Source organism: Schistocerca piceifrons, chromosome 3 (assembly GCF_021461385.2).
Source record: "Schistocerca piceifrons isolate TAMUIC-IGC-003096 chromosome 3, iqSchPice1.1, whole genome shotgun sequence".
Taxonomy (NCBI): Eukaryota; Metazoa; Arthropoda; class Insecta; order Orthoptera; family Acrididae; genus Schistocerca; species Schistocerca piceifrons.
Window position 1 is genome coordinate 33128806 of NC_060140.1, and position 24340 is coordinate 33153145.

Genomic DNA, 24340 nt, shown 5'->3' on the forward strand with positions numbered 1-24340 from the left:
TCCACCAAGGGATCAGGACACAGTGCAGTAAAGATGAAGTGCCAGGAATGAAACGTTCTGCAGCGGTAAGGATAATGTTTGTAAGTTATTCAACCAGGTCATCACAACTGGGGAAAAGTTCGTTGAAGGTTGGCAGGGAGGAGTAAAGCCTTCAGTTGGCCTTAGAAAGCTACCATTTGTGCATGCATGTAGGTGGGATAGGAGTAACCAAATGGATAGCACATGGGGAATGGTCGCTCGAGTACTTGTCACATAGGATGGACCACACAAGATCACAGGCAAGCTGGGCAGTGCAGAGGGATAGGTGCAAATGGGAATAGGTGTGGGTGGATTCTGATAGGAACACGGGTTCTCCCGGGTGAAGACAAACGAGAATAAATTGTCTGACAAGGTCACCCAAGAGGGTAATTCTCAGACAGTTTCTGGGAGAACTCCACAGAGGATGGTGTGCATTAAAGCTACCAAGCAACAGAAAGGGGTGAAGGAGTTTCCCAATAAGCTGGAGGAGGTCTGCCCTGCTGACACCGAATGACAATAAATGGTACAAAGGGAAACAGTGAAGTGAGGAAGGAAAATCTGGACAGCAATGGTTTGGAGCCAGATGTTCATTGAGATGGTTTGACCACGATCATCATCCCAGATGAGTAGCACGACTCCCCCACAAGATGAAATGCTATAAATGGGGGGAAGGTCAAAGCAGACTGGAAAAAATGCGAGAGTTCAAAGCAGTTGTGAAGATGCAATTTTGTTTCCTGGAGGCAGAGAACAAGTGGATGGTGTGATTCCAAGAGCAGCCGTAATTCCTCTTTGTTGGATCTAAGGCCACAAATGTTCCATTGGAGGAGAGTCACGATGAGGAAAGGGGAGAAGACAAAAGATTAAGGGGTGTCACCTTTGAGGCTGCCGAGTGCTAGTCTTCGAAGACCCTATACTACAGGGCGCAGAGGCTGGAGAATCCTGCTCCACGAGATCTACAGAGGCGTCAGCATTCTCCCTCTGTCAGTCCGCTAAGTCCTGGGCAGAAAGTCGGTTGGTCGTGCACACTGGTGACACGGAGGTCGGCCTGGTGAGGCTACCATTTGACGACAATGTTGAAGGGGATCTCCAAGTCGGCGATGAAGAAGACTGTTTACCTCTGTTTGATTTCTTGGAGCCTTTCCGGTTGGCAGAGGAAGACTCACATGCTTGTTGGCTGGAGGGACATAAAAAGTCTATGCAGGAGTATTCCTTCTGTCCTTTCCGGCCTGCCGCTTGTGCAGCAGAGGACTTTGCCCCGTGAGGCAAAAGTCTGATGGCTTGTTGCACAGCTGGAGGAGATGAGGAAACAGGGATGCTACATTGACACTGAGTGATTATACAATCACAGTGCTGAATTTGAGGTCGCATGTCTGTGTGGCCACATTCTTCATGGAGCAAGAACAGTACTGTAAGTACCAGATGGTAGAACGCAAGGTTTCTGACTAGCCGACAACTTGCGAGCGACAGGGTAAAGCACTTTTCCCTTCACCTGGATCTTCTGAACGGCACGCTCATTCAGATATACGGGACACAATCTTGGGAGGAGGCTGCACGGTCGCCATTGCAGTTGATACAGTGGGGAGGTGGAGGCGAAGAATCACCCTTGTCAATATCCCTACCACAGGCTGGGTGTCGACAAAACATTTGAGTGTGATTGTAACAAGACACTGGTACAAGCGTATCAGGTTCAGAATGTATGGTCAGACTGTGGTAAATTCATAGCCTGCTTTGATCTTTGATGGAAGCACTACTCTATCAAAAGTGAGAAATAGAGTGCATGTGGGCTCTACGGAAGCATCTACTTTTTTCATCACCCGATGGACTGCAATGACATCTTGATCAGAGAGGTAAGTCTGGATTTCTGCCCCAGTCAGACCATCAAGCAGCTAAGTGAAAATAACGCCACATGAAGAATTGAGCACCTGAGAGCATCGACATGAACAGGACAGCCACGGAGGAGCGAAGCTGCAAGCAGTTGTGCTTGAGAATCGGAAGTAGTCTCCAAAAGCGAAGGGCCATCGCGTAAACAAGAGCAGGATTTGACAGAGCCGGCAATTGCATCAATGCTTTTCTGAATAATAAATGGATTTACCATAGCACAGGACTGACAATCTTCAGTATGTGAAACCATGAGGAACTGTGGTGCAGCTGGGAGGGTCTCTGAATCATTAGCCTCATTCCGTTTACGTTTAGAGGACGCTGACTGTGAAGATGATGATTGGCTCATTGTGAGAAAACCCCCCCACGATTGCCAGTGTCTCCAATGGCACACTCCTTCCAACTGGAAGGCCCCTCTCAGAGGGGGTCCCATGGTAGCCGAGCACGAACCTGCCAAAGAAAGGCGAGCACCTTGTGGGGAGGTTTAGGTGAGGAGGAGTGCGAGACCGCAGGATGTGGTGGAGAGAGGTTCCCTCTTGCGTATTTCAGAGAAATTAGTGCTGGAAGCAAGTATCCAAATGGCTTGTGCAGTGAAACAGCTGTTCAAAACATTTGTGTTGTGACGGGCAGCATGTTCGGCAACTGGATGGTAAATTTTGTAGTTTACTATAATTTGGCAGTGGCTATTCATCCAAAAAGACACTTGGCTATTTGTCAAGCCCACACAGAATGCTGCACAGTAACTGCAACGTAACATAGCTGATATATGAGGGCGGTTCAGAAAGTAACCTCCGATTGGTCACAGTGCGGGTTGTGGGGGGAGTAGCGACGCCATCTGTGCGTTCACGCACTCAACAGGTCAGTCGGCATCAAGCCGTGGTCGAGTGAACGTCGTACCTGCGCTAGTTTAGTTTTTGTGGCAGTTTGAAATGTGTGCTGCAATAGAAAATCCCGCCAAATGTGAAGTGCGTGCTGTCATAAGGTTTTTTACAGCCAAAGGATATTCTGCAGCAGCTATTCATCATGAGCTTTGTGCCGTGTACGGACCAAGAGTTATGAGTGAAGGAGTTGTCCGTGAATGGGTACGTTTATTTAAAAGTGGACGAGAAAACGTTCATGATGAAGAGAGGAGTGGTAGACCATCATTGGTGACTGACGAACTCGTTCAGACAGTTGATGCAAAAGTTCGTGAAAATCGACGTTTCTCAATGTCGGAGTTGTCTACTGGTTTTCCACAGATTTCTAAGACTCTCTTGTACGAGATAGTGACAGCAAGATTGGGTTACCGTAAGTTCTGTGCACGATGGGTGCCCAAAATTCTTACCGACCACCACAAAACTCAAAGAATGGCCTCTGCATTAGACTTTCTGTCACGTTATGAGGACGAAGGAGAACCATTGTTAAACAGAATCGTGACCGGTGATGAAACCTGGATTAAGTACGTGAACCCTTAGACAAAAGAACAATCAAAGATGTGGGCACATTCAAATTCGCCTACCAAACCAAGAAAAGCCTCGCAAGATTTTTCTGCCAGAAAACTGATGGCAACGGTGTTTTGGGATGCCAAAGGGGTGTTGTTGGTTGAATTCATGGAACGTGGTACGACCATTAATCAAGACGTGCACTGTGAAACAATAAAAAAGTTACGACGGGCTATACAGAACAAACGCCGTGGTATGCTGACTTCCGGTATCGTTTTTTTGCACGATAACGCCCGTCCTCACTCTGCTCGCAGAACAACGGCCCTTCTTGAGTCCTTCAAGTGGGACGTTATCAACCATCCACCTTATAGCCCAGACCTGGCGCCAAGTGATTATCACCTCTTCACGCATTTGAAGAAATGGCTCGGGTCACAGCGGTTTGATGACGACGAAGAGCTCAAAGATGCGGTCACAGGCTGGCTCCAGGCACAAGCGGGTGATTTTTATGCAGAAGGAATTTCAAAGCTTGTGAAGAGATACGATAAGTGCCTCAATCGCTATGGAGACTATGTAGAAAAATAGTGCAAAGATGTAGTTGTAAGATGTATATATTAAAATATTTTTATTTAACTTGGTGTATTTTTTTAAATCAACCGAAGGTTACTTTCTGAACGGCCCTCGTATTATACAGCTGCATTCATAAGTTACCCAACCTTTTCTGAGATAGGAAATGCCTACGACAGTACTGCAGTAGCAGATGGTGGTGTGTGTGTGTGTGTGTGTGTGTGTGTGTGTGTGTTTAACAGGCCTTGCACCTGGGAATGACATATGGGGTGAAAGATTGGAAGGAGGATTGGAAGAGGGATGGACAAGGATATTCGGTGGGTTGGGCAGGCAACAGAACAGTACTTTGGGTGATGTGGGTAGGTATTTGCATACGACACGCCTAATCTCTGGGCACAACGAGAATTAGTCGAACCCCTTGTGATAGATGTGGTCAAGTTTTTCAAGACTAGGATGATACTGGGATATCAGAGGAGTTCCAGTTGTTGGCTGGTTAACAGGTTTACTTGTGTTGGATGAGGACATACTGTGGGAAATCTGTTTATGGATGTGCTGCATGGGATATTTTCTGTCAATAAAGGCTTTGCTAAGAATATTACTATACTTGTACTTCAACAACTCCTGCAGCATCCACAGGTGGTGGGGCAGTAAAGAAGACACTTTTTGACGTGGAACTGGTCACAGTTGTCAAAGTGCAGGTAGTGTTGGTTGTTGGCGCACTTGATACAAGCAGTCCTCTGAGAGGTGAAGACCGACATTTGGGAAGATGGCTCATTGAACTGAGGAGCACACGGTGAAGTGAATTTAGGAATAGATGTTGAGGTTACGGAAGAGAGAGCAAAGGTTGTCCCTGCCATGACCACAGATCATGGCAATCTCATTTATGGAGCTGAACCAGACAAGTGGTTTTAGGTGCTGACTGGATAGAAAAGATTCCTCCACAAGGCCCAAAATAACTTGGCACAGGCTTTGCAATAGGAATGTCCATGGCAGTACCACAGATTTATTTATGGATCTGGCATTCGGAAGTCAGAAAAAAAAAGACCTAACTAACTGTGAATCAGGATGTGGTTCACTAGAAGGATCAGGAAAGACATGGTGGATTTTGAACTGGGGAAACATTGAGAAAAGTAGTGTTCCATGGCTGCAAGGTAATGGGTGTAGGGTATGTTGGTATGTAAGGATGCAGCATGCACTGTGACCAACAAGAAGTCCGGAGAAAAAGGGACAGGAACTGTGAAAGGGAGTAAATGAAATGTACTGTCTTCAACCTAGGATGAGAAGTTGTGGAAAACCTGCACTCTCAAGGCACCTCAGCAGTACATGGTACGCCTCTAATCATAGATGGGAGTAAGAAGGAAAAAAATATAGATAACAAAGACAGTGCAGTAGTACATTCATCACATGATTCCTCCTCCGCCCCCCTCCCCACACACACACACACACACACACACACACACACACACACACACAGGTTGCCACCATAATTACAAGATTTTGATTAATTCACTTTATAATGCAGCTCTGACCTGTGCAAATCATAAAACGAAAGTGACTAGTCAGTCATTTTTTAAAGATTCAATTTCACACTCTGCAGTTAACTGAAAAACTAAAAACCTGACATACGCCACTTTGTGAACATCCTGGAACATGCATTGTGTGGACTAACCATGAAACATAGTGTACAGCACGTCACCGATTTGTGTGGGCCAACAATACTGACTGACAATGGTGAAGAGGGCCTATTAATGAATACAGTGGCTTCATATTGAAAAACTGGTCTACATAAAAGAGTATTCCCAACTTTTAAAGGTGTGAAAGGACTATGACTTACGGAAAATCACTACAGACAGCTAAAAAGGAGAGTACAACAATAATGAGCAGTGACTATTGGGTTGTGTTGGAAATAACAAAAAGGGAGTAGAAAGACTTTTAATGCAAATTGAACATCAAGATGGATACCTAAACAGCACTTTAATTATTTAGAAAATTTGATGCAATGCTAAGTAGCACTATAAATGAAAATGGAGATGTGTCTTTTTTTACCCCAGCAAAAATGATCTCAGCCTCAGGAAACAAGATATACATGGGATTCCTTGTGAATGTAAAATGACACATATTACCCAACCATGTCATACAGTGCAACACTGATTTGATGAACACCAACCAGATAAATCTGTAACAGCAGAGCATTGCCTCAGTACAGGACATTGCAAGATGTACGAGAAAACAAAGATTGTATCATCAGTTTTATCTTTCTGGGGGGATGTGTGATGAAGGAGGCAATACGTAACTGTAAAGTGAATAATGTACAATAACTACAGCTTGGAACCCTGTGCTAGCTATGATTAGATATAAAGTGAAACAAGAATATTTGACAACAGCTGCACTTTATCCACACCCACACCTAAATTTGGCACACGCGTGGTAGGCCGCAGCTCAGTTCCCAGTTGGAGTCTGTAAAAACTTCCATTGCTAACAGTAAAACACAGTCACCATCAGACTATGAACAGTATTTGTGGGATACACACAGTGTCACACAGCAGGAGACCGGAGAACCATAAATTGAATATATCCTCTGACTCCTGAACAGTCACACGTGTTTCAACACTCCAAATTTATTGTCAGTACATACATTAAAACTATAAATTATTTCAGTGCAAAAATTACAGATCACAAAAAATACAGGATGTCTAACTACACAAAAATTGTAGCTGCAAAAGACATCAACAGAGTTTTAACCAATTGTAGACTTCATATCCTTTAGATACTGTCAATCTACTTTAGAAACAAGAAGAAAGGAGAGAGAGAGTACCTGATGTCTATCATCTGCAAGCACTGATTACTCCCCAATGCATTAATCAAATTGTAGAGATCCGACTTCAGTTTGGAATCTGGTATGCATAATGACTGAAGAACACAATCTTCTTCCTGAAACCAATTTCACTCATAAATGAACAAGTAGAAATTTACATATGAATATAATGAAATATTAGTACTGATTTCCTTTCATTCAGAAACACAAATCAAATACTTCTTATTAGACACCCAAAGATCTAATGAGGCCAACATGTACCATAGAAAGAATTGCGTCGGAGATAAGATACAAAGGAGAAAAGAGAGGGAACTATGTTTTTGATTATTTAATTACATGTAGCAGCCATAATTAAAGTAACCGAATGACTACAATCCAATCAGAGTAAGAAACATCTTCAAGATATTCTGTGTGTCACGCTACATCATCATTTTAACTTCTATCCAAATAACTTGATCCTACTCCTAATGATCCAACTCCCCAAGACACCATCCAAATTGAACCCTGCCTGGAACAGTTCCGTCCTCCGTCACAGCGGGACCCACCTCCTCTTCCTCAAAATCACCCTCTCCAAACCTTCCAGGAATTTCTGACTTCCAGCCTTGCATCTCAATCCTTCTTAAAAAACCTTAATCCTACTCCCAACATCACCACTGCTGAAGCCCAGGCTATCCGTGATCTGAAGGCTGACCGATCCATCGTCATTCTTCCGGCGGACAAGGGTTCCACGACCGTGGTGCTTGATCGTCGGGAGCATGTGGCTGAGGGACTGCGTCAGCTTTCAGACAACACCACATACAAAGTTTGCCAAGGTAACCCCATTCCCGATGTCCAGGCGGAGCTTCAAGGAATCCTCAGAACCTTAGGCCCCCTGCAAAACCTTTCACCTGACTCCATCAACCTCCTGACCCCACCGACACCCCGCACCCCTACCTTCTACCTTCTTCCTAAAATCCACAAACCCAATCATCCCGGCCGCCCCATTGTAGCTGGTTACCAAGCCCCCACAGAACGCATCTCTGCCTACGTAGATCAACACCTTCAACCCTTTACATGCAGTCTCCCATCCTTCTTCAAAGACACCAACCACTTTCTCGAACGCCTGGAATCCTTACCCAATCTGTTACCCCCGGAAACCATCCTTGTAACCATTGATGCCACTTCCTTATACACAAATATTCCACACGTCCAGGGCCTCGCTGCGATGGAGCACTTCCTTTCACGCCGATGACCTGCCATCCTACCCAAAACCTCTTTCCTCATCACCTTAGCCAGCTTCATCCTGCCCCACAACTTCTTCACTTTTGAAGGCCAGACATACCAACAATTAAAGGGAACAGCCATGGGTACCAGGATGGCCCCCTCGTACGCCAACCTATTCATGGGTCGTTTAGAGGAAGCCTTCTTGGTTACCCAGGCCTGCCAACCCAAAGTTTGGTACAGATTTATTGATGACATCTTCATGATCTGGACTCACAGTGAAGAAGAACTTCAGAATTTCCTCTCCAACCTCAACTCCTTTGGTTCCATCAGTTTCACCTGGTCCTACTCCATATCCCATGCCACTTTCCTTGACGTTGACCTCCACCTGTCCAATGGCCAGCTTCACACGTCCGTCTACATCAAACCCACCAACAAGCAACAGTACCTCCATTATGACAGCTGCCACCCATTCCACATCAAATGGTCCCTTCCCTACAGCCTAGGTCTTCGTGGCAAACGAATCTGCTCCAGTCCGGAATCCCTGAACCATTACACCAACAACCTGACAACAGCTTTCGCATCCCGCAACTACCCTCCCGACCTGGTATAGAAGGAAATAACCAGAGCCACTTCCTCATCCCCTCGAACCCAGAATCCCCCACAGAAGAAACACAAAAGTGCCCCACTTGTGACAGTATACTTTCCGGGACTGTACCAGACTCTGAATGTGACACTCCAGCAGGGATACGACTTCCTCAAATCCTGCCCTGAAATGAGATCCATCCTTCATGAAATCCTCCCCACTCCACCAAGAGTGTCTTTCCGCCGTCCACTTAACCTTCGTAACCTCTTAGTTCATCCCTATGAAATCCCCAAACCACTCTCCCTACACTCTGGCTCCTATCCTTGTAACCGTGTAAAACCTGTCCCATGCACCCTCCCACCACCACCTACTCCAGTCCTGTAACCCGGAAGGTGTACACGATCAAAGGCAGAGCGACGTGTGAAAGCACCCACGTGATCTACCAACTGACCTGCCTACACCGTGACGCATTCTATGTGGGAATGACCAGCAACAAACTGTCCATTCGCATGAATGGACACAGGCAGACAGTGTTTGTTGGTAATGAGGATCACCCTGTGGCTAAACATGCCTTGGTGCACGGCCAGCACATCTTGGCACAGTGTTACACCGTCCGGGTTATCTGGATACTTCCCACTAACACCAACCTATCCGAACTCCGGAGATGGGAACTTGCTCTTCAATATATCCGCTCTTCCCGTTATCCACCAGGCCTCAATATCCGCTAATTTCAAGTTGCCGCCACTCATACCTCACCTGTCATTCAACAACATCTTTGCCTCTGCACTTCTGCCTCGACTGACATCTCTGCCCAAGCTCTTTGTCTTCAAATATGTCTGCTTGTGTCTGTATATGTGTGGATGGATATGTGTGTGTGTGCGCGAGTGTATACCCGTCCTTTTTTCCCCCTAAGGTAAGTCTTTCCGCTCCCAGGATTGGAATGACTCCTTACCCTCTCCCTTAAAACCCACATCGTTTCGTCTTTCCCTCTCCTTCCCTCTTTCCTGATGAGGCAACAGTTTGTTGCGACAGCTTGAATTTTGTGTGTCTGTCGACCTGCCAGCACTTTCATTTGGTAAGTCACATCATCTTTGTTTTTTATATATATATATAAAAACAAAGATGAGGTGACTTACCGAACGAAAGCGCTGGCAGGTCGATAGACACACAAACATACACACAAAATTCAAGCTTTTGCAACAAACTGTTGCCTCATCAGGAAGGAGGGAAGGAGAGGGAAAGACGAAAGGATGTGGGTTTTAAGGGAGAGGGTAAGGAGTCATTGCAATCCCGGGAGCGGAAAGACTTACCTTAGGGGGAAAAAAGGACGGGTATACACTCGCGCGCACACACACACACACATATCCATCCACACATATACAGACACAAGCAGACATATTTAAAGACAAAGAGTTTGTGCAGAGATGTCAGTCGAGGCAGAGGTGCAGAGGCAAAGATGTTATTGAATGACAGGTGAGGTATGAGTGGCGGCAACTTGAAATTAACGGAGATTGAGGCCTGGTGGATAACGGGAAGAGAGGATATATTGAAGAGCAAGTTCCCATCTCCGGAGTTCGGATAGGTTGGTGTTAGTGGGAAGTATCCAGATAACCCGGACGGTGTAACACTGTGCCAAGATGTGCTGGCCGTGCACCAAGGCATGTTTAGCCACAGGGTGATCCTCATTACCAACAAACACTGTCTGCCTGTGTCCATTCATGCGAATGGACAGTTTGTTGCTGGTCATTCCCACATAGAATGCGTCACGGTGTAGGCAGGTCAGTTGGTAGATCACGTGGGTGCTTTCACACGTCGCTCTGCCTTTGATCGTGTACACCTTCCGGGTTACAGGACTGGAGTAGGTGGTGGTGGGAGGGTGCATGGGACAGGTTTTACACCGGGGGCGGTTACAAGGGTAGGAGTCAGAGGGTAGGGAAGGTGGTTTAGGGATTTCATAGGGATGAACTAAGAGGTTATGAAGGCTAGGTGGACGGCGGAAAGACACTCTTGGTGGAGTGGGGAGGATTTCATGAAGGATGGATCTCATTTCAGGGCAGGATTTGAGGAAGTCGTATCCCTGCTGGAGAGCCACATTCAGAATCTGATCCAGTCCCGGAAAGTATCCTGTCACAAGTGGGGCACTTTTGTGGGTCTTCTGTGGGAGGTTCTGGGTTTGAGAGGATGAGGAAGTGGCTCTGGTTATTTCCTTCTATACCAGGTCGGGAGGGTAGTTGCGGGATGCGAAATCTGTTGTCAGGTTGTTGGTGTAATGATTCAGGGATTCCGGACTGGAGCAGATTCGTTTGCCACGAAGACCTAGGCTGTAGGGAAGGGACCGTTTGATGTGGAATGGGTGGCAGCTGTCATAATGGAGGTACTGTTGCTTGTTGGTGGGTTTGATGTGGACGGACGTGTGAAGTTGGCCATTGGACAGGTGGAGGTCAACGTCAAGGAAAGTGGCATGGGATATGGAGTAGGACCAGGTGAATATGATGGAACCAAAGGAGTTTAGGTTGGAGAGGAAACTCTGGAGTTCTTCTTCACTGTGAGTCCAGATCATGAAGATGTCATCAATAAATCTGTACCAAACTTTGGGTTGGCTGGCCTGGGTAACCAAGAAGGCTTCCTCTAAGCGACCCATGAATAGGTTGGCATACGAGGGGGCCATCCTAGTACCCATGGCTGTTCCCTTTAATTGTTGGTATGTCTGGCCTTCAAAAGTGAAGAAGTTGTGGGTCAGGATGAAGCTGGCTAAGGTAATGAGGAAAGAGGTTTTGGGTAGGGTGGCAGGTGATCGGCGTGAAAGGAAATGCTCCATCACAGTGAGGCCCTGGACGTGCGGAATATTTGTGTATAAGGAAGTGGCATCAATGGTTACAAGGATGGTTTCCGGGGGTAACAGATTGGGTAAGGATTCCAGGCATTCAAGGAAGTGGTTGGTGTCTTTGATGAAGGATGGGAGACTGCATGTAATGGGTTGAAGGTGTTGATCTACGTAGGCAGAGATGCGTTCTGTGGGGGCTTGGTAACCAGCTACAATGGGGCGGCCGGGATGATTGGGTTTGTGGATTTTAGGAAGAAGGTAGAAGGTAGGGGTGCGGGGTGTCGGTCGGGTCAGGAGGTTGATGGAGTCAGGTGAAAGGTTTTGCAGGGGGCCTAAGGTTCTGAGGATTCCTTGAAGCTCCGCCTGGACATCGGGAATGGGGTTACCTTGGCAAACTTTGCATGTGGTGTTGTCTGAAAGCTGACGCAGTCCCTCAGCCACACACTCCCGACGATCACGCACCACGGTCGTGGAACCCTTGTCCGCCGGAAGAATGACGATGGATCGGTCAGTCTTCAGATCACGGATAGCCTGGGCTTCAGCAGTGGTGATGTTGGGAGTAGGATTAAGGTTTTTTAAGAAGGATTGAGATGCAAGGCTGGAAGTCAGAAATTCCTGGAAGGTTTGGAGAGGGTGATTTGAGGAAGAGGAGGTGGGTCCCGCTGTGACGGAGGACGGAACTGTTCCAGGCAGGGTTCAATTTGGATGGTGTCTTGGGGAGTTGGATCATTAGGAGTAGGATTAGGATCATTTTTCTTCGTGGCAAAGTGATATTTCCAGCAGAGAGTACGAGTGTAGGACAGTAAATCTTTGACAAGGGCTGTTTGGTTGAATCTGGGAGTGGGGCTGAAGGTGAGGCCTGTGGATAGGACAGAGGTTTCGGATTGGGAGAGAGGTTTGGAGGAAAGGTTAAACTACTGAATTAGGGTGTTGTGGTTCCAGATTGTGTTAATCGGAATTTTGAGGTTTTGGAGGGAGTGGAGCTGGAAGTGGGAGATTGAATAGATGGGAGAGACTGGGTTTGTGTGCAATGAGAGGAGGTTGAGGTTTGCTGGAAAGGTTGTGAAGGGTGAGTGAGTTGCCTTTCCGGAGGTGGGAAACCAGGCGATTGGATAGCTTTTTGAGGTGGAGGGTGACATGCTGTTCTAATTTACAGTTGGCCTGTAGGAGGATGCTCTGAACAACAGGTGTGGATGTGGGAGAGGAAAGATTAAGGACTTTTATTAAAAATAGGAGTTGACGGGTGTGTTCATTGGCTGAGTTGATGTGTAGGTGAAGGATTAGGTGGGTGAGGGCAATGGATTGTTCAGAACAGTTCCGTCCTCCGTCACAGCGGGACCCACCTCCTCTTCCTCAAAATCACCCTCTCCAAACCTTCCAGGAATTTCTGACTTCCAGCCTTGCATCCTACGTAGATCAACACCTTCAACCCATTACATGCTGTCTCCCATCCTTCATCAAAGACACCAACCACTTCCTTGAACGCCTGGAATCCTTACCCAATCTGTTACCCCCGGAAACCATCCTTGTAACCATTGATGCCACTTCCTTATACACAAATATTCCGCACGTCCAGGGCCTCGCTGCGATGGAGCATTTCCTTTCACGCCGATCACCTGCCACCCTACCCAAAACCTCTTTCCTCATTACCTTAGCCAGCTTCATCCTGACCCACAACTTCTTCACTTTTGAAGGCCAGACATACCAACAATTAAAGGGAACAGCCATGGGTACTGGGATGGCCCCCTCGTACGCCAACCTATTCATGGGTCGCTTAGAGGAAGCCTTCTTGGTTACCCAGGCCTGCCAACCCAAAGTTTGGTACAGATTTATTGATGACATCTTCATGATCTGGACTCACAGTGAAGAAGAACTCCAGAGTTTCCTCTCCAACCTAAACTCCTTTGGTTCCATCAGATTCACCTGGTCCTACTCCAAATCCCATGCCACTTTCCTTGACGTTGACCTCCACCTGTCCAATAGCCAACTTCACACGTCCGTCCACATCAAACCCACCAACAAGCAACAGTACCTCCATTATGACAGCTGCCACCCATTCCACATCAAACGGTCCCTTCCCTACAGCCTAGGTCTTCGTGGCAAACGAATCTGCTCCAGTCCGGAATCCCTGAAGCAGTACACCAACAACCTGACAACAGATTTCGCATACCGCAACTACCCTCCCAACCTGGTACAGAAGCAAATAACCAGAGCCACTTCCTCATCCTCTCAAACCCAGAACCTCCCACAGAAGAACCACAAAAGTGCCCCACTTGTGACAGGAGACTTTCCGGGACTGGATCAGATTCTGAATGTGGCTCTCCAGCAGGGATACGACTTCCTCAAATCCTGCCCTGAAATGAGATCCATCCTTCATGAAATCCTCCCCACTCCACCAAGAGTGTCTTTCCGCCGTCCACCTAACCTTCGTAACCTCTTAGTTCATCCCTATGAAATCCCCAAACCACCTTCCCTACCCTCTGGCTCCAACCCTTGTAACCGCCCCCGGTGTAAAACCTGTCCCATGCACCCTCCCACCACCACCTACTCCAGTCCTGTAACCCGGAAGGTGTACACGATCAAAGGCAGAGCGACGTGTGAAAGCACCCACGTGATCTACCAACTGACCTGCCTCCACTGTGACGCATTCTATGTGGGAATGACCAGCAACAAACTGTCCATTCGCATGAATGGACACAGGCAGACAGCGTTTGTTGGTAATGAGGATCACCCTGTGGCTAAACATGCCTTGGTGCAAGGCCAGCACATCTTGGCACAGTGTTACACCGTCCGGGTTATCTGGATACTTCCCACTATAGATATATATCTTTGTTTTTATATATAATTTTTCCCACGTGGAATGTTTCCCTCTATTTTTATATATATATATATATATATATATATATATATATATATATATATATATATATATATATATTTTTCTCGTTGTTACTTCAATCCTTTCTTACAAAAAACACTCATTTTTCTGATACTATTCCATTCTAATACTCTGATTAATTTAATAAGTCACTAACATGAATCCTTTACAGAAGAACAGAAAAACTGGTAAAAGCCATCCTCGTGGATGATCAGGAAGTGAAAGGCTATTTACAATTTGCACGGAAACCAGATGGCAGTTATAAGAGTCGATGGGCATGAAAGGGAAGCAGTAGTTGAGAAGGGAGTGAGACAGGATTGTAGCCTATCCCCAATGTTATTCAATCAGTATACTGAGCAAGCAGTAAAGGAAACAAAAGAAAGTTTAGGAGTAAGAATTAAAGTAAAGAGAGAAGAAATAAAAATCTCATGTTTGCTGATGACATTGTAATTCTATCAGAGACAGCAGTGGACTTGGAAGAGCAATTGAATAGAACAGACAGTGTCCTGAAAGGAGGATTAAGATGACTATTAACAAAAGCTAAATGAGAAAAATGGAATGTAATCAAATTAAATACGTGATGCTGAGGGAATTAGATAATAAAATGAGAAGCAAGAGCAGATTATAAAATGGGAAGCAAAATGACTGATGATAGTTGAAGTAGGGAGCAAATAAAATGTAGAGAGGCAATGGCAAGAAAAGTGTTCCTGAAGAAGAGAACTTTGTTAACATCAAGTATATATTTAAGTGTCAGGAAGTCCTTTCTGAAAGTATTTTATGGATTGTAACCATGTATGGAAGTGAAAAATGGACGATAAACAGTTTAGTCAAGAAGAGAATAGAAGCTTTCAAAATGTGGTGCTACAGAAGAATGCTGAAGATTAGATCGGTAGATCATGTAACTAATGAGGAGCTACTGAATAGAATTGAGGAGAAGAGAAATTTGTGGCACAACCTGACTAGAAGAAGGGATCAGTTGGTAGGACACATTCTGAGACATCAAGGGATCACCAATTTAGGACTGGAGCGGTAAAAATCTTAGAGGGAGACCAAGAGATGAACACATTAAGCAGATTCAGAAGGATATGGGTTTCAGTAGTTACTCAGAGGTGAAGAGGCTAGCACAGGAAAGACAAACATGGAGAGCTGCATCAAACCAGTCTCTGTACTGAAGACCACAACAACAGCAACTCCTCTCTTCCCATTTATGGTAAAGTCCAGCAACTAACAATTCAAAGAGAGGCACAATTGCAGCTCCACATTTGATTAAGCAAGTAAGAGTTTTTATTCACATTTTTAGCTGCTCAATAATCTTTAATTTGCCTCTTTCTTGGTACAAAGAAGGCTCAAATGCAATTTATTTAAAGAAATTCATATTTATGTACCATCACCTGTTGATAACATAAATCTTTATATTCACTACCAGTTTATTCAAAACTATCAGGAAACACACAATTATTACAGGAGCTGCATCCCATCACTTTTCCTGTGATCTCAATGAAATAGAATAATTTAAAACCATTCTGCATCCTGTCATCTAGGGTAAAATCAGTATGTACAATTAAACAACCTTAGTACACTGTCCATTTCTACATTCCCTGCTATTATGTGGAATGCAGCAAAGAATGCAGAAATGGCTGTATGCTGTTCTCTACTTTCTTCTGAATCACTCTAAGGCATTCTGACGCAATCTCTCAGTTTCCTTCTGGAAAGGAGACTGCTACTAAAATGACTCTTTGTGTAAATCTTAGGAGATCAGGAAACAGTTCTGATTCTTTAGCTTTTCCTTGGCATTTTCTACAGTACATATCTTATTACAAACCTGTATCATCTGCACAACAGCATCCATAACAGAAGCAATATATTTAGCTTTCATGTTATTGAGGTTCCTGCCCATACTCAAGTGCTTGATTGATTTATTTTTGCTGATGGCAGTCACCACAGAAGCTAAGTCTGCATCCATATCTACAACAAAAACAAATTAAAACTCAAGTTACATAACAAGAAAAATTTGCATTTTCTATATAAAAAAAGAGCAAGGAAGAGGGCATCAAATGACGCAAAACCATACCAGAACTGCACATTAACATACAAACGATTACTATGAAAATTAAATGTTTCATTCATTGAAATACAGCACTATATTTCATATAACTCCATTATTTACATAAAAGAAAATTGATGAACATCAAAAAAGTAAACATTACTGAGTAATCTGGAGGATAACAACTATCAAGCCCAGACAAAGACAAATAAAAGACAAAACCTAAGTGGGAATTAAAGCTTTCTTCTGCATGCTTAGAACTAATAAAATATTGTATGAAAAATTGAATATATAAACTGAAAAAATAATAAAATCCAAGTAAGAACAATCACATGGCATCTTTAAGTATTAAACAGGAACACATATCATGTATCATTAGCCTAGCACTCATAGCTCGATACAATAACAAAGAGCTTAGAGCGGGAAGGGTACAGTTTTTAAAAGGACATAGTATAAGGCACATTCAAAATGCGAAAGTTGTCTCCCTATGTTTAAAAGTTGGTGGCTTATCACAAAGTTGCACGAGTGCAGTGGCATCTATTGCTTCTTTAAAAAGTCACAGATGTCACTGTTTTTAGTCAGTAGTCATTTGACTGTGGATGACAGTAGAGAACAATGGCTCTGAAAACTGTCACAAAAAGTCTTGTCACATGGAAAGGCTGTTAGTGGCACCAAACTTTGTATCCAGACACTGAACAGAAACTAAAATTGAGGGTAGTAAAGGAGAAATACTCAACTTCACTTTAAAATGTTCCTCTGAAGAGAAAATGCAGGAGTACTACTGGAATTAAATTCTTGCATCACTACAAAGATGAGTGATATAGATATTAGTGTCAGTAGTACTGCAGAACAGCCGGAGTCGCCAAAATTTAACAAAGCTCCAGGACCTCATGGCATCCCTACCAGATTCTATGCACAACTTGTAGCTGAGATAGTCCTCCTATTAAGCATGATCTACCTTAGATCCCTCAAACAAAAAATTGTGCCCAGTAATCAGAAGAAAATACATGTTACACCTGGTGGCAAAAGGTAGCCACGAAACAACCATCCATTGATATCCATTTTTGTGGAATCCCAAAACAAATTATGAGATCAACTGGAATGATGCGTGTCAAATAGAATGACATCCATGTCAACTGGCATGGATTCAAAAAATATCAGTAATTTCTCACATAACATCCTAAAAGCAGTGGATTTGGTCAATTAGTGGACTTCAGAGATGCATTCGACTCACTACCACACCTATGCTTAGTAACAAAAGTATGATTAAAATATGAGGTACTCAATAAAATTTGAAACTGGATTGAGGGTTTTCTGATAGGACAAAAGCAGCACGTTATCTCCGATGGAGAGTCATCGACAAATGTAGAGTTACTTTCATGTGTGCACTGGTGACATTTGTTGGGATCCTCCCTATTCTCGTGTATTAATGACCTGGAAGACAATATTAATAGTAACATCAAACATTTTGCAGATGACACAATTATTGTATCTCTGCCAAGTGGCAATGAAGATATCTTGTCAGCATTCGGTGGTATGGAGGTGGAATGAACTGTGTGCCTCGACAAGGAGCAGGCACAGACACTGAGGCTGCCAGGAGGTCTAACTTAAATGACTAAATCCTTTGGGTCCTTGGCTGCTTTAAATAAGTGCACACCAAGGACAAGAAACTTATTCATCTACTGCATATGAAGCAAGCCTTTCCATCCCATAATGGTACTGCATTGATTGTGCTCAGATTTTGACTTGAAAACAAATGGGACAATTTGTGCATCGGGATTAGTTGGTTGGTTTAAGAGGGGGGAGGGGGGGGGGGGGGGGGGGGGGTGGACACACCAAACTGCGTGGTCATTGCTCCCCATCAGTAGTAGTTCTGGAATTTATCAGTTTGCAACTTCCTTAGTGAAGTCATGCATTAGTGATTCCCAACTTGTACTGCTTATGTACATATTATCCAACAGTATTTTGAAACAGTTCCTGCACAGTATCATATAGTTTATTAAGGACATAAGATAAACATCAACAAAAGCAAAATGAGGATAATGGAATGTAGTCGAATTAAATGGGGAGATGTGGAAATGAGACACTTAAAGTAGTAAAGGAGTTTTGCTATTTGGGGAGCAAAATAACTGATGATGGTCAAAGTAGAGAAGATATAAAATGTAGACTGGCAATGGCAAGGAAAGCATTTCTGAAGAAGAGAAATTTGTTAACACTGAGTATAGATTTAAGTGTCAGGAAGTCCTTTCTGAAAGTATTTGTATGGAGTGTAGCCATGAATGGAAGTGAAACATTGACGATAAATAGTTTGGACAAGAAGAGAATAAAAGCTTCCGAAATGTGGTGCTATAGGAGAATGCTGAAGATTAGATGGGTAGATCACACAACTAATGAGGAAGTATTGAATGAATTGGAGAGAAGAGAAATTTGTGGCACAACTTCACTAGAAGAAGAGATCGGTTGGTAGGGCATGTTCTGAGGCATCAAGGGATCACCAATTTGGTATTGGAGGGCAGCATGGAGGGTAAAAATCGTAGAGGGAGACCAAGACATGAATATACTAAACAGATTCAGAAGGATGTAGGCTGCAGTACGTACTGGGAGATGAAGAAGCTTGCACAGGATAGAGTAGCATGGAGAGCTCCATCAAACCAGTCTCAGGACTGAAGACCATAACAATAGCTATACCTTGTCCAGAACTTATTGGGATCCTTTTATGTGGAGCCAAGTTCATGGTCTCAACCAGAGGTTCCATTGATTCTGTGACAAAATTACAATGAAATCAAGACCATTAGCTGCTTACAAGCATTGATAAATATCAATAGGGACAGTTGAAAATGTGTGCCCCAACTGGGACCAAACCCGGGATCTCCTGCTTACATGGCAAATGCTCTATCTGACTGAGCTATCAAGGGCATAGAGGACAGTGCAACTGCAGGTACTTATCCCTGACATGCTCTCCAGGAGACCCACATTTCCAACTTACTCTCCACACACTACATTTGTTGTGCCCCTGTCCATTGCACTCATTACTTGCGGCAGTCAATCTACCGATTCCCGTAAGAGTTTGAGCACTGTGAGAGCATCCACACTGAAGAAGATCACTGGCTGGCAGATTCTACGATAGTCGAGGTTGCAGTTTTCAGGACTTTTGTTAACAGGTGGAGTGTTTATAGGTCATGGATACACTACATAGAAGAAGCAGCTACTCAAATGGCAGAGTACTGTGGACTACAAATGTTTGTGCTTTAAGCTAGGCAATAAGATTGCACATTATGTAAAACAGTTCAATGTCAAAATCTTAATAGTAAATTGCGAAAGCATTTGTAGAAAAGTCCCTGAATTTATGGCCTTGCAGAAAATTTGTCACACTCAAATCACATTTAAATTCAAGAGCTGGATGAAACTAAGTACAAAGGTCTGAAATATTTAACAAGGAATGGAACAACTATTCAAAAGACAGGTTAAATGTCATAGAAGGGGGAATGTTTATTGCAATTGACAAAAATATTACATTTATCGAGGTCAAAAACGAGTCTGACTGCAAAGTTAACTGGATGTGAATAACTGGCCTCAAGTAAATCAGATGTTTTCTCACCAGTCACCTCATTCCCCCATAACAGCTGTATCATCATTCAAAAAACGTCTACACTCAGTAGCACGAACATAACCTGATCCTGCAATATTGGATGTGACTACCCTACTGAGTACAGACTGGCACGTCTGCAGATTCATTGCAGGTGGTATAACCAGACAATCTAGTGCAGTAGTTCTGAGCACATTCTCCAAAATCTGTCTTTAGCAAGTAGTTCGATAACCCACATGCGACGGAAATATTTTAGACACTGTAACTACAAAAAGACCTGACCTTATCAACAGTGTCAGTATACAGACAAAGGCTCCACGACTGTAATTATGAATCATAGTAACTATCTGGCAGAAGACCTGACTTCTCCACCTATAAACTCTGCCAGAGTGATCCCATAGCAGAAGACCAACACAAACTCCAATCACTGCTAAAAGCCTTAGGACTTTTGCAGAACATATCCCCTCAATTCATTTCCCTCCATACCCCTATGACACCCTGCACAAAAGCCCGTACCGTGCTGCTGAGTTTCTCTCTTGCAGAGTCTTCCACTCAAGTTTACCTATCATCTCCGTAACACTTTTGCCATTACTAAATGATCCTATAACGAAGCGCACTGCTCTCTGTTGTATCTTCCCTATCTCTTCTATCAACCCTATCTGGTACGAACCCCACACCGGTGAGCAGTATTCAAGCAGTGGGCGAAGAAGTGTACTGTAACTTACTTCCTTTGTTATCAGACTGCATTTCCTTAGGATTCTTCCAATGAATCTCAGTCTGGCATCTTCTTTACTGATGATTAATTTTATATGGTCATTCCATTTTAAATCACTTCTAATGCCTACTCCCAGATAATTTATGGAATTAACTGTGTCCAGTTGCTGACCTCCCGTATTTGAGCTAAATGATAAGGGATCTTTCTTTCTATGTATTCACAGCACCTTACACTTGTCTACATTGAGATTCAATTTACATTCCCTGCGCCATGCGTCAATTCGTTGCAGATCCTCCTGCATTACAGTACAATTTTCCACTGTTACAATCTCTAGATATACCACAGCATCATCCGCAAAAAGCCTCAGTGAACTTCCGATGTTATCCACAAGGTCATTTATGTATATTGTGAATAGAAACACTCCACCGACACTCCCCTGCAGCACAACTGAAATCACTCTTACTTCGGAAGACTTCTCTCCGTTGAGAATGACATGCTGCGTTCTGTTATCTAGGAACTCTTCAATCCAATCACACAGTTGGCCTGATAGTCCATACGCTCTTACTTTGTTCATTAAACAACTGTGGGGACTGTATCGAATGCCTTGCGGAAGTCGAGAAACACGGCATCTACCTGGGAACCCGTGTCTATGGCCCTCCGAGTCTTGTGGACGAATAGCGTAGCCTGGGTTTCACACGATCATCTTTTTCGAAACCCATGCTGATTCCTACAGAGTAGATTTCTAGTCTCCAGAACAGTCATTATACTCTAACATAATACGTGTTCCAAAATTCTACAACTGATCGACGTTAAAGATATAGGACTATAGTTCTGCAATATAGGTCTATAGTTCTGCACATCTGTTTGACATCCCTTCTTGAAAATGGGCATGACCTGTGCCCTTTTCCAATCCTTTGGAACGCTACGCTCTTCTAGAGACCTACAGTACACCGCTGCAACAAAGGGGGCAAGTTCCTTTGCGTACTCTGTGTAAAATTGAACTGGTATCCCATCAGGTCCAGCGACCCTTCCTCTTTTGAGCGATTTTAATTGTTTGTCTATTCCTCTGTCATGCATTACGATATCTACCATTTTGTCATCTGTGCGACAATTTAGAGAAGAAACTACAGTGCAGTCTTCCTCTGTGAAACAGCTTTGGAAAAAGACATTTAGTGTTTCGGCTTTAGTCTGTCATCCTCTGTTTCAGTACCATTTTGGTCACAGTGTGTCTGGACATTTTGTTTTGATCCACCTACCGCTTTGACATAAGACCAAAATTTCGTAAGATTTTCTGCCAAGTCAGTACATAGAACTTTACTTTCGAATTCGTTGAACGCCTCTCGCATAGCCCTCCTCACACTATATTTTGCTTCATGTAATTTTTGTTTGTTCGCAAGGCTTTGTCTATGTTAATGTTTGCTGTGAAGTTCCCTATGCTTCCATAGCAGTTTTCTAACTTGGTTGTTGTACCATGGTGGCTCTTTTCCATCTCTTACGGTCTTGCTTGGCACATACTCATCTAATGCATATTGTACAGTGGTTTTACAACTTTGTCCACTGATCATCAACATTATCTGTACTTGAGATAAAACTTTTGTGTTGAGCCGTCAAGTACTCTGAAATCTGCTTTTTGTCACTTTTGCTTAACAGAAAAATCTTCCTACCTTTTTTAATGTTTCCATTTATGGCTGAAATCACCGATGCTGTAACCGCTTTATGATCGCTGATTCCCTGTTCTGTGTTAACTGTTTCAAATAGTTTGGGTCTGTTTGTCACCAGAAGGTCTAATATGTTATCGCCACGAGTTGGTTCTCTGTTTACCTGCTCAAGGTAGTTTTCAGATCATGCACTTAAAAAAATTTTACTGGATTCTTTGTCCCTGCCACCCGTTATATACGTTTTGAGTCCCCCAGTCTATATCCAGTAAATTAAAATCTCCACCCAAAACTATAACATGCTCAGGAAATCTACTCGAAATATTTTCCAAATTTTCCTTCAGGTGTTCTGCCACACCACTGCTGAGCCAGAGGGGCTATAGAGACATCCCATTACAATGTCAGAGCCTGTATTAACAGTGACCTTCACCCAAATTATTTCACATTTCAGATCTCCATCAATTTCCTTCAATACTATTGCACTCTTTATCAGTATAAACACGCCTCCCCCTTCACTGTCCAGCCTGTCTCTGGGGTATAATCTTCCAATATGAGTTTGGAATTTCATTACTGTTTACATCTGGTTTCAGCCAACTTTCAGTTCCTAGTACTATGTGCGCATTGTGACCGTTTATTAATGACAGCAGTTCTGGGACCTTCCATTAGACACTCCTGCAGTTTACTATTACCACATTAATATTGCCATTCCCTGTTGCGTTTTGCCTACTGCTATCTTGTCACGTCTCAGGAGGCGTCTTGTCGGGCCTAGGGAGGGAATTCTCTAACCTAAAAAACCCACATGTGCACGCCACGCGTACTCCACTACCCTTGTAGCCGCTTCCTGCATTAGTGCATGCCTGACCTATTCAGGGGGACCCTACATTTCTCCACCCAATAGCCGAGGTCGAGAAATTTGCAGCCCAGATCTCCGCAGAATCATCTGAGTCTCTGGTTTAAACCTTCTACTTGGCTCCAAACCAGAGGACCATGATCGGTTCTGGGAACAACACTACAAACAGTTAGCTCACCCCCACGTTTGCGAGGCTTTCCGCCTTCACCACCTCCGCCAACTGCCTGTATGAATTGAGGACAACCTCTGAACCCAGATGGCAGGAGTCATTGGTGCTGATGTGAGCAACAATTTGAAGTCAGGTGCACCCAGTGCTCTCTATCACCGCTGGATAGGATAAGACCCCACGGTAAGCAGACATAGTGAACACTGGTCTTCTTCTCCGACCTTTCCGCTGTTTCCCTAAGGGGCTCCATCACCCACCTAACATTGGAGCTCCCAATCATTAATAAACCCTTCCCCCCATGTGCCTGCTCGGACCTCGCTGAAGGAGCAGCCACATGTCAACTCACAGGCAGAGCAGGGCGATGCCACACGGCCCGCCTCCACTTTGACCCTCCACCTCGTGTGACGCGAACGCCGTTGAAACCGCCACTCCCCTTGGGGAGAGGGTGGCCCAACGGTGCCCAGTACCCGCGAAGATGTTTCAACAGCAGGGACCGTGGGTGAAGCATGAAACACCTGGGGTGTACCCCGCAACGAACCAGAATCCCCACTGACGCTACACTCTGAGGCAGCAGCCTGAAGATGGCTGACCGCGGCCATCAGCACGTTCATCTGTTCGCGAATAGTGGCCAGCTCTTCCTGTGTTCGTACACAGCAGTCACACATCCTATCCATCCTAAGAAATCAACAATTTACTGTAGAGAGTTAAGTAAGCAACTTTTAACTAGACTGCTAATTCACTAAAGGTGGCTGATAGCTGACTAAACTGTGGTCACTAGACACGTCTTGCTGTAAACAATGAAAATAAGCACTAACTGTCTCTGGACTGTATTCAAAACAAACATGAAATCTATGGAACACTATTACTAGTACTCGAAAATTAAAGCTTCCTAGGAGATGTGAAGCAGACGGCAGTTACGATGACACTGGCACCTCCCTATACACTATCATACCTCATGCCCATGGTCTTACCGTAATTGGACATTACCTTTCCCAACGTCCTTGATAGTACAAACCCACTGCCTCATTCCTCAAACACCTTACTCACTTTATCCTAAACCACAACTACTTCTCCTTTGAAGAGAAGGTACATAAACAAATCCATGGCACAACCATGGGCACCCGCATAGCACCCTCCTAT

The 24340-nt window shown here is 44.2% G+C and overlaps 1 protein-coding gene across 1 annotated transcript in view; it reads right to left on the minus strand.

The window, feature by feature from the left end:
* The window catches only part of LOC124789771 (F-actin-uncapping protein LRRC16A), a 524837-nt gene that overhangs the window by 181744 nt on the left and 318753 nt on the right, over positions 1–24340 (minus strand). Inside the window, 2 exon segments of the mRNA XM_047257233.1 lie at positions 6697–6812; positions 16007–16149. Coding sequence (XP_047113189.1) covers positions 6697–6812; positions 16007–16149 — 259 coding nt within the window.